We start from the raw sequence: 11,801 nt of genomic DNA, 5'->3' as shown, positions 1-11,801 counted from the left end.
TGTCGTCCGTGAGCAGAAGGCACACACATGGAACACAGCTACACACACTGGCAAAACATCCAAGCACACAAAATAATGAAAATAAAAAATATTTAAAAATACTTGAAGATCATATCCAATTTACCACTTAAATATCTTCTCAGAATGGTGCCCAAATTGCTCACAGGAGGAAAAAAAACTGAATCAGAAAATGCTCAAGAAGAGATTCAGAATGTGCCACCCACAAATATACTACTTTGGAATATTGATTTTTTTTTATTTGAGCTCAAAAGAACTGAGAACCAACCAGCCGATTTAGGAAACGCTCATCACCTCCCACTCAGCTACCTAGATTTGTCCTTAGGTGGAGAAAAACGGACATCCTTAAAGCAAATCATAATTAGCCAAGATATCCGTACAACCGAGAAAGACCACTCAGAGACACTTCTACACGCATGAAGGGTAACCTTTGCTCCCCATTCTTTCTGTCCCCATGCTTACCTTCCTAAGTTTTCTTTTCACCCCCTCCCAGAGACCCCAAACCCATTCCTTTCTGCAGCTGAGGATAATTACCTAAGCCTCACATGGCCCCTTCTCTGACTAATTTTTGAGGGACTCCTGTGCTTATTTGTATGACGAGACTTGTTTTTCTTCTGTTAATCTACCTTTTTAGAAAAAGATTTATTTATAAAGTGTTCTGCCTGCATGTGCACTTGTAAGCCAGAAGAGGGCATCAGATCCCATTACAGATGGTTGTGAGCCACCCTGTGGTTGCTGGGATTTGAACTCAGGACCTCTGGAAGAGCAGTCAGTGCTCTTAACCACTGGGCCATCTCTCCAGCCCCTGTTAATCAGTCTTTTTTTTTTTAAAAAAAAGATTTATTTATTTTATTTATACAAGTACACTGTAGCTGTCTTCATGCACACGAGAAGAGGGCATTGGATCCCATTTACAGATGGTTGTGAGCCACCATGTGGTTGCTGGGAATTGAACTCAGGACCTCTAGAAGAGCAGTCAGTGCTCTTAACCCCTGAGCCATCTCTCCAGCCCCTGTTAATCTGTCTTAATGTCAACTTAATTTATTCAAAGAATCCGGAGGCCAAAGGGAAGTATTCTACCAGCCACTGCCATGAGTGTGTTCGCCCATAAACAGCACACTCAGTCATCCACTCACTATGCAGCCTTCTTCATGTTTTTCCTGATATCACTAACAAACACTGCATACTCATGCAACTGTTAGTTGATTTTACCATTCCATCAGTCTGAGCAAAAAAAAAAAAAATCATTAAACCATAATTACAATAAGATCTTTAGACAGATAAAACAGGAAGAAGTGTTCGGGAGGGTAGAGGACATGCCTATGGAAGGTGTGTAGAATAAAATCAGTCACCGTCTTAGGGTTCCTTTTGCTGTGGTAAAACACCGCCATGCTGGGTGGTGGTAGTGCATGCCTCTGATCCCAGAACTTGGGAGGCAGAGACCTGAGTTCAAGGCTAACCTGGTCTACAGAGTGACTTCCAAGAGAGTCAGGGCCACACAGAGAAACTATGTCTCACCACCACCCTCCAAATAGCCCCCAGAACAAGCTGCTCCATAACTATCAGCAAATTGGAAAAGAAAGACATCGTTCCATCTTAACAGTTTGTAGTCCATCCATCAAGGAAGTCAGGACAGGAACCTGGAGCAGAGAACGGAAGCAGAGGCCGTGGGGGGTGCTGCCTACTGGCTTGCTCCTTAGGGCTTGCTCAGCCTGCTTTCTTATAGCACCTGGGACCACCAGCCCGGGAGTGGGACTACCCACTGTGAGCCGAACCCACCTACATCAATCCCCAACCAAGGAAATGCCTTGTAGGCCAACCCTTTGGAAGACTTTTCTTGATTTAAGATTCCTTCTTCCCAGGGGCTGGAGAGATGGCTCAGCAGTTAAGAGCACTGACTGCTCTTCCAGAGGTCCTGAGTTCAAATCCCAGCAAGCACATGGTGGCTCACAACCATCTGTAATGGGATCCGATGCCCTCTTCTGGTATGTCTGAAGGCAGCTACAGTGTACTTATATAAAATAAATAAACCTTTAAAAAGATTCCTTCTTCCCAGATGATCATAGCTGGTGTCAAGTAGACACAAAGCTAGCCGGCACAGGGATGAAGTAAACTGATAGAGGTGTCAGGTACAACCAGTCTAAAACACAAGCTGCGCTGAAGTCCTTGACAATGGTGTGAGGTCACTCACAGGGAGAGCGCTCATTCAAGGCTGTTCAGAAACAGGGTTGCAGAGAAGCTGTGGAGGATCCGCTAAATGACAGACGCATGGCAGAAGTGGACAGTGTGCAAATAAAGGTGGGCCGTTGTGTGTGCGTGTGCTGGGGGTTCTTGTTCCAAGAGAGTTACTAGGAATTCACATTCTGACTTTCTGCTGGTTTCTGGCTGCTTGCTGTCAAAATGGACAAGTTCGTAAATTAATTGTATTTATTTTTGAGTGTGTGTACACATATGCCCTAGCATGTGTGGAAGTCAGAGAACAACTTGCCTGAGTCAGTTCTCTCCTTCCAGGGTTCCAGAGATTCAACTCAGGTCATCATCAGGTTTGGAAGCCAGAGGGTAACCACTGAACCATCTCACTAACTCAAGAAAGGCTATCTAGGGCTGGAGAGATGGCTCAGCGGTTAAGAGCACTGACTGCTCTTCCAGAGGTCATGAGTTCAATTCCCAGCAACTACATGGTGGCTCACAACCATCTGTAAAGAGATCTGATGCCCTCTTCTGGTGTGTCTGAAGATAGCAACAGTGTATCTATATATAATAAATAAATAAAGTTTAAAAAAAAAGAAAAGAAAGGTTATCTATCTATCCATCTAACTAGCTAGCTAGCTACCTAGCTATCCATCCATCCATCCACCCACTCACCCTCCTCCACCCATGCTATCTATCTATCTTAGGGTTCCCATGAGACAAAGGAAGGAGACACTGCAGGCAGGGTACCTGGATAAAGCTTTAATGATTAATTTACGGCCCTCTAACCAACATTTTATGTCTCCCATCAAGCGGAAGTTTTATGTTTTATTTCCCTAGAGAAGGGCTCTGAAAGGCAAAGTGCCGTTTTGGTTCTCGTTAACGAAGTCCTAGAAGATATGGAACAAGGAAGAGAAAGGGAAAGGGCTCAAGGGGTTTAAATCCAAATGGTACTCAGTTTTGGTTTCCAGTCAGGGTCCCAATATAATAGCAACCAAATAGAACCAGGAAATGGAGATGTCGCCAGATGATCTGAAGCGGCTTCTGAAGCAGACAGGGTTGATCTCAGGAATGGCACCAAAAGGGAACCTCCAACATGGATCGCAGAGTCTTTCCCCGATTCCAAGGTGTGAAACACCAAGAACGTCTGTTTTAAGTATGTTACCAGATTTTGCCAGAGTGTGACTCAGAGGCAGACGCCCAAGATAATGGACAACAGAGCCTGAATGTGGACAGACAACCCTAGTCTCTGAGCTTCAAACAAACAAACAAACAAACAAAAACAAAACTGTCTTCATCCAGCTCCCAGGACACATCCACCACCTGCCACTCTCTCTCCCTCTCCCTCTCCCTCTCCCTCTCCCTCTCCCTCTCTCTCTCTCTCTCTCTCTCTCTCTCTCTCTCTCTCTCTCTCTCTCTCACACACACACACACACACACACATATACTCTCTCACACACACACTTACACCCACACCCACACATATACTCTCTCTCATACATACACTCTCTTTCTCTCTCACACACGCACTCATACACACACACACACACATACACTCTTTCTCACACAGAAGCACATGCTCCTGCACACTCACACTCACACACACACATATACTCTCTCACACACACACTTACACCCACACCCACACATATACTCTCTCACACACATACATACACTCTCTTTCTCTCTCACACACACACACAAAAGCAATGCCCCCACACACTCATCCACACTCACACACACATATTCTCACACACATTCACACAGGCATGTGTACACACACATGACATTAAGGCTCGCCTACAGAGAAAGTACTGAGTGATGTTGGAAGGCACAAGCGAAGCAACAGCTGGAACGTTCTTCCGGCCTCACATCTGTTGCTGGCCTGGACACACACACACACACACACACACACACACACACACACACTACCTTTTGGTGTGACCAGCTACTGGGCCTGCATTCCTCAGTCTCCCTCCGAGGCTTCCTAGAATATTTCCTAAACAAATGCCTTACACTTAAATCCTTATTTCCCATCATGCAGCTGTGGGCCTTAGAGCTAGAGCAGGCCTCTTGCAGGTTTGCTAAGAAGTCCCTGAGGGGTTTCCGAGATTCTAAGTTTTTAATTTTATTTTTCTGATGGTGGGGTCAGGTCACAGGTTCTCAACCATTAAGGCAAGTGTTTTGCCATTGAGCTACACCCCCATTCCTTCAGTAATACTACATCCTGTACAGTCATTCTTGTAGAGTAAATGTTTATATATCAGATACTGCTGATGAAGATAAAGAGGGGTACATGAATGTGACCCGAATATACCTGAGCCCCATTTCCTTCCTTAAGACCTATAGTATTGTATCATCATCAAAAGCAGTACAGACCTGACGCACAATAATCTTGCAAATAGTAATGCTTTTCTTTAATATCTAAGTCAACTAGGAAAGAAGTTACAGGAAGTTCTCTAGCCCCAAAGTTTTACCCATAAGTCATTTACTTAAGTCTGTCTACAGTTCTTCAAAGTCTCTGGTCCCTGGGAACTCTTGTTACATTAGTGTCCCTGACCCCACCCCCATCTGCTCTGGTTCACTTATGGTGGTATTCCACAAACTGAGAGTTTCCTTGGCAAGTTGGAGCAGGGACAAGATTGGAAACGGGTGTCTTAGTTAGGGTTTCACTGCTGTGAACAGACACCATGACCAAGGCAACTCTTATAAGGACATTTAATTGGGGCTGTCATACAGGTTCAGAGGTTCAGTCCATTATCATCAAGGCAGGAACATGGCAGCATCCAGGCAGGCATGGTGCAGGAGGAGCTGAGAGTTCTACGTCTTCATCTGAAGGCTGCTAGCAGAAGACTGGCTTCCAGGCAGCTAGGGTGAGCCTCTTAAAGCCCACACCCACAGTGACACACCCACTACAACAAGGCCACACCCTCTAATAGTACAGAGCATATACAAACCATCACACAGGGAGACTGACTAATTGTGTTTCCAAAGTTTCTCTCCCTATCATGTGTGAAAATTAAACAGACTACAAATTCAGTGTCTGAATCTGAATCGGGTGTCCTCCCTGAGAGAAATGGAGATTAAAAGGCTGCAGCTCAGTTTCCTTCCTTTCTCCAGCAGCCAGTCCCACACGCGAGGAGGTATTTTACAGAGGGTTACCAAAGGCCTTCCCCCATTAGAACATTCTTTATGTTGATTTCTCAAGCAGTGTGACTGTCCCCTGGCGAGCCGTGAACATCTCTATCTGCCCTGGCATGGCACATCGCTTTCATGCAGTGACCATATTCCTCGTTTAGACTTAAGATCTAATCTAGGAAAGACAGCTTCTCAAGTTGGCTGACCTCTGACCCCTCTCCCGTTTTATTCTTTCTGGCATCAGTGTATGAACGAAATCCTTATATGACCGACCAAGTGCCAGAGTTCCATTTTCTCTGCTGATGGAAGAGAGCAGGAGGGAAGTAAAATCAGGCTGTGCGCAGCAAGCTCTGCTCTTCCCACAATGGCCTTGTCTGTTTGGGACTCAGAAAACGGACCCTAAGTCTGGTACTTTGGCATATTAAATACTTAAAAAAAAAATCTCAGGACTAGGATGTAGCTCAGTGGTGGTAACACTTCCTAATATCTCTCCCTCTCTCCTCCCTGTCTCCCTCTCTCCCTCTCTCCTCACTCTCTCCCTCTCTCCCTCTCTCCCTCTCTCCTTCTCTCCCTCTCTCCCTCTCTCTGTCTGTCTCTGTTATCTCTCTCTGCCTGTCTCTGTTATCTCTCTCTGCCTGTCTCTGTCTCTGTCTCTGTCTCTCTCTCTCTGTCTGTCTCTCTCTGTCTCTGTCTCTCTATTCTCTCTCTGTCTCTCTCTGTTCTCTCTCTGTCTGTCTCTGTCTCTCTTTGTCTCTCTCTCTCTCTCTCTCTCTCTCTCTCTCTCTCTCTCTTCCCCCTCCCGCCCCTCTCTGTGTCTCTCTCTGTTCTCTGTCTGTCTATCTGTCTGTCTGTCTGTCTGTCTCTCTCTCTGTGTGTGTGTGTGTGTGTGTGTGTGTGTGTGTGTGAAATAAAATGTTTTAAGATTAAAAACTAAGCAGATTTCTCTGGCCTCGGTGGGAGAGAATGTGCCTAGTCCTACAGTGATTTCATGTGTCTGGGGGGTTGGGGTGATATAGGAGGCTCCCACTTCTTAGAGGAGGAGAGGGGTGGATGAGGGGAGGATCTGTGTGAGGGGTAGTAGAAGGAGAGGGGGGCTGATATTGAGATGTAAAGTGAATAAATAAATATTGCTTTAAAGCAAGAAAAGAAAAGAAAAAAGGAAAGAGAAAGGAAGAAAGAAAGAAAGAAAGAAAGAAAGAAAGAAAGAAAGAAAGAAAGAAAGAAAGAAAGAAAGAGGAGTCATGGTAACATAGAACTTTACTCCCAGCACTCAGCAGACAGATTAAGAGTTTGTAGCAAGCCTGCTCAGGCTAGCCAGAGCTACTAGTAACCCTCTCTGTACAAAACATGATGTGGAAATAGATTGATCTTTCTCTCCTTCCTGACTGTGGATCAGTGTGCAAGCTTTCCATGTGATGGACTATTTCTTCTCAAACTATAAATTGAAATAAACCCTCTTCCCTTTGAGTTGATTTCTGTCATGTATTTGGTCACGGCAACAACAAAGGAACTGACTTGGAAAATTGTCGCTGAGAGGAGACCGCAGGCTGGTTTCTGTGCTGAGACTTACTGTGTGATTCACATGCCTCTGGATGTGTTTTGCTGGAGGACTGTGGAAATGGCTGGCCCTTTGAAGTAGCAAAGCCCTACAGTGCTCTAAGCAGAGCTGAACGGCCCATCCTGGAGAGTTTAGAAGACCAGACTGTGGGGAGAAATGTGGACACCAGAAGTCCAAGATCATAGCTCTCTAAGAATAACAAGAACTCTATCGGGACCTGGGCTGGGGACCGTTCATGTTACATTCTGAAAAGGAATCTGGCTTCATTCTGCCAGTGTCCTGAGAACTTTGGTGAAGCTGGGTTCAAAAGTAATGGACTAGGCCATGGGGACAGCTGGGTGTCGGGTACCTGTCTCCATCAGTACCTCAGTTCCTAGAACCCAACTTAAGAAGCCAGGTAGAGCAAACACCTTCAGAAGCCAGCACTGGGGGGGGGGGCTTGCTGCCAGCCAGATTAGCTGACTTAGTGGGCTCTGTGCTATCAGGAGACCCCGTCTCAACAAAAAAGGACAGGACGGCAGGCTGGAGAGCTTGCTCAGCAGTTAAGACAGCTGCCACTAGGCCTGAACTCAACTTCCAGAACCCATTGGTGAAGGAAAGAATTGACTCAAAAGTTGTCCTCTGACCTCTACATGCATGTTGTAGCACATGCGTGTACCCACACACACACACACACACAGACACACACACAGAGACACACACACAGACACACACAGACACACACACAGACACACACACACACAAAGACACACACACAGACACACACAGACACACACATACAAACAGACAGACACACACAGACACACACACAGAGACACACACACAGACACACACACAGACACACACAGACACACACACAGACACACACACACACAAAGACACACACACAGACACACACATACAAACAGACAGACACACACAGACACACACACACATAGACAGACACACATATAGACACACACAAACAGACACACACAGACACACACACACAGACACACACACACATAGACACACATACAGACACACACAGACACACACAGACAGACACACACACACAGACACACACACACATAGACAGACACACATACAGACACACACAAACAGACACACATAGACACACACACACACAGACACACAGACACACACACACATAGACACACATACAGACACACACAGACACACACATACAAACAGACACACACACAGACACACACAGACACACACAGACACACACATACAAACAGACACACACACAGACACACACAGACACACACAGACACACACAGACACACACAGACACACACAGACAGACACACACACACAGACACACACACACATAGACAGACACACATACAGACACACACAAACAGACACACATAGACACACACACACACAGACACACAGACACACACACACATAGACACACATACAGACACACACAGACACACACATACAAACAGACACACACACAGACACACACAGACACACACAGACACACACAGACACACATGCACACACACAATAAAAGTCTTATTTTTTATTAAATATTAATGCTTCTTGAGGAACATCACATGAGATTGACTTCAGGCTTCTGTATGCACACACACACACACACACACACACACACACACAGTAATGGATTATTTTGTTTGGTAGAGAAAAATCTCAAGATTGTCAGCTACTTCATTGGATTTGGTTATCAGCCCTTCAGGAAAGGAGCGATCTGTACTCACGGACAAGGCAGGTGCAGAGAGACCATCTGCAGCTGCTACAGAGATTTATCATCATTCAAACAAAACCTCGGGGGACGGGACAATGGCAAAGATATCCTGAGGAGAAAGCCCAAGCTGATAATATCGATAGAAAATTCCCCATTCAAAGACGATTGTTTAGGGAAGTATTTCTCCTCAGTCAGTCTCAAAGGTGCACAGAGGCCACTGCAAATACAGTCCAAGGAGCAGGCTACATCTCAAACTGGTAACAGAACGTGGCAGTGCTGTCACCATGGAACTGGTTTTGCAAGCACGGATCACGTGAGGACGATGAGGTCAAGGATTTCCTGCAGCGGGTCCTGAGGGATGAACTGAATGCAGCTGAGAAGGTGAAGCTTACTTTTCAGTAGAGACTCGAGATGTTAGAGATGCCAGGGCTGAGGGGTGTCCACCACAGAGAACTGCAGACGCAGTGGAACTTCTGTCAAAGGCTATGTGTACTGTAGCCATGGGCTCGAGGGCCAGTGATTCCCAAGGCTGTTGACGTCCAGGTGATTCTATCATGAGCCACAGATGCCGGAAGTGAACCTGCAGGATTCGGTATGTGCTCTCCTCCATTTTGGTTTTACAGTGGTCTAGTCTTTCCTTGCTCTGTGCAACCCTCCCTTGTGGGGCAGCAATGACGGCTGTATGTCCTGGTCGTTGGAAGGAAAACGTGTTCTGATTTTATAGTGGCTCACAGTTAGGAGAGTGGCTCTCAACGCAGAAGAGGCTCTGTACCTTAAAACAAGGTGGAGACTGCTAAAGACCATGAGGGCATTTGAAGTTGGACTGAACATTTTTTGCATTGCGAGATAAGCATGCAAATTAAATTGTGACGCTGGAGCGTCACAATTTAAAGTGATATGTTTGGGTATCAGGTTGACAAGGGGGTAGAGTGAGATAATTGATTATTACCACCTAGGAAATGTATCACTAGGCTTACCTGTGTTTGCAGAGAGTGAATGTAGGTACACGTTCCCGTAGCTAGAGCTCCTGGACCGAATGCACGGAGAGAGAGAGTCAAGTGCTGGCGTTCATTTCTCTCTGCTTCCTTTCTGCAGGGGCAGTGTGAGAAGCTGCCTCATACTACTGCTGCTGCCCCATCTTCCCTGCTGTCTTAGCTAGGGTTTTATTGCTAGGAATGAGACTCCATGACCATGGCAACTCTTATAAAGGACAACATTTAATTGAGGCCGCGGGACAGTTTCAGAGATTTGGTCCAGGAAGACCTGGTGCTGGAGAAGGAGCTCAGAGCTCTACATCTTGATCCACAGGCAGCAGAAGGAAGCTGTGTTGCCACACTGGGCATAGGCTGAGCATAGGAGCCCTCAAAGCCCGCCCCTACAGTGACACACTTCCTCCAACAAGGCCACACCTCCTAATAGCACCATCCCTTGTGGACTGAGCATTTATTTATACACATGAGTCAGTGGGGGCCATTTCTATCCAAACCACCACACCTGCCGTGACGGATTGTATTCCTTCAAAATAATCCTTCCTCCCTTGGGTTGCTTCTTTCCGGGTGTTTGGTTACAACAAGAAAGGTAGATTACAACCAGGAAAATGCCTGTTACCCACCTCCTGCTCCGTGATGTCTTAATCAATCCTTGGGCTATTAACCTTTCTAGCCACTGAGAGGATCCACCCGAGAAGACTGCCCAGACATGGGTTTAAACCAATAGGAAGTCTTTATTAGCTGGCGGGTGACTACACTGAGTGTTCAGGATTTCAGTGTAGCCCTGAGCCTTTCTCGAGGAGAGCTTGTGAGCATACCCTGGGTTGATGTACCTCAGAAAGCAAGAACACTTAGTCAGAAGCAGAACTACAAAAGCCAAAAGACAAGGTTAGTGCACTTAGAGACTTTCCCAGAACTTGTGGACTTTGATGAATTAGGTTTTTGTTTTTGTTTTTGGCAGGCAGTGCTGTCTACATCTGAGTTTTATGGGATAAATGGTAATTTCCTTCCATCATGGAGTCAGTTGGGCTAAGGAAGGTCTGGGGGACTGTTACAATCTCGAATTGAAAAAGAGATAGGAGGATTGTTTTTAACATGTGCATTCGATTTTTTTTTTTTTTTAAGGCCTGGCTGTCCTCGAACTCACAGAGATCTGCCTGCCTCTACTTCCTGAATCCCGGGATTAAAGGTGTGTGCCACCACTGCCCAGAATGTATTAGAAATTTTAATGTCATATTTCAGAAAGTATTACGTCTGAGGAGAAAACATAAAACATTTTAAAAGGTCTCAGAACCAGTCTCTCACCCTCTCCTGACCCCCTGTCTCTCACCAATCTCAAACTTAGCAGAAAGCAATTGTCTTGAGCCCCACTCCAGTAAAGTTCACTCTCCCAAAAGGAGCTGGCAGTTGACAGCAGACCCAGAGTCCAGAGGAACTTGTTCTTGGGCTGTTGCTTAGACCCCAGGACCACTTGTCTCCCCTTGGTATAATTCATCCTTTCAGAGAAACCACCTGCATGCCCACCTCCTCTCCTCTGTGGAGAGGCTATAAATCCCCTGACTCTCACTGGATACTGGGCCCTTGTCTTCATGCCTCTGATGTGTCTGTGCGTGCAACTTGTTTGTATGCATTTCCACCTGTTGATCTGTTACTGCTGTTCATTTCATCAGGTTCAGTCATCAGGCAGCAGAAAGGAAGGTTCCCTCATGCCTGCACTAGCTTTCTGGGCAGCCTGTCTCTTAAAGGATATATATGTGTGTGTGTGTGTGTGTGTGTGTGTGTGTGTGTGTGTGTGTGTGTGTGTGTGTGTGTATGTATGTATATGTATATGTATGTATGTATGTATATATATACATATATATATAATCTCACAGCATGTATTTGGACATTGTAGTATATAATTTCAGAGTATGTAACCCATGCTTGTCATCCCAGCATTTGGAAGGTGGATGCAGGAGGATTGCTTCGAGTTTGATGCCATCTTGCTCCAGACAGGTCAAGACTGCCTAGTGAGGATTTGCCTCAATTAAAAAAGAAATCAAACCGAGCAAATTAACCTCTCCGTACCCAGCACTCAAGCCAAACAGAACAGTTCAGCGTACTGGTGCAAGCCTTTCACCCCAGCACTGGAGAGGCAGAGGCAGGTGGATCTCTGTGAGTTTGATGTCACTAGTTCTAGGACAGCCAG

The 11,801-nt window shown here is 45.8% G+C and overlaps 1 protein-coding gene across 1 annotated transcript; it reads right to left on the bottom strand.

Moving 5' to 3' along the window:
* Window positions 1–3,044: 3,044 nt before the first annotated feature.
* Window positions 3,045–8,282, bottom strand: LOC148005387 (uncharacterized). The gene is made up of 2 exons (XM_087555179.1): window positions 7,581–8,282; window positions 3,045–3,098 (listed from the first exon to the last, which is right to left on the bottom strand). The coding sequence occupies exons 1-2, from the start codon at window positions 8,280–8,282 to the stop codon at window positions 3,045–3,047; spliced, it is 756 nt and encodes a 251-aa protein (XP_087411305.1).
* Window positions 8,283–11,801: the final 3,519 nt, after the last annotated feature.

This window comes from Rattus norvegicus, chromosome 6 (assembly GCF_021556685.1).
Source record: "Rattus norvegicus strain SHRSP/BbbUtx chromosome 6, alternate assembly SHRSP_T2T, whole genome shotgun sequence".
NCBI classification, from domain to species: domain Eukaryota; kingdom Metazoa; phylum Chordata; class Mammalia; order Rodentia; family Muridae; genus Rattus; species Rattus norvegicus.
This window is presented reverse-complemented; position numbering and strand designations above follow the sequence as displayed.

Excerpts from the sequence above, each read along its gene's own strand:
- LOC148005387 (XM_087555179.1), bottom strand. The coding sequence starts at position 8,282 with ATGTGTGTCTGTTTGTGTGTGTCTGTATGTGTGTCTGTCTATGTGTGT. Across the intron at positions 3,099-7,580 it reads GTCTCTGTGTGTGTGTCTGT|GACTTCGTTAACGAGAACCA; the intron begins GTGTGTGTGTGT and ends CATATCTTCTAG.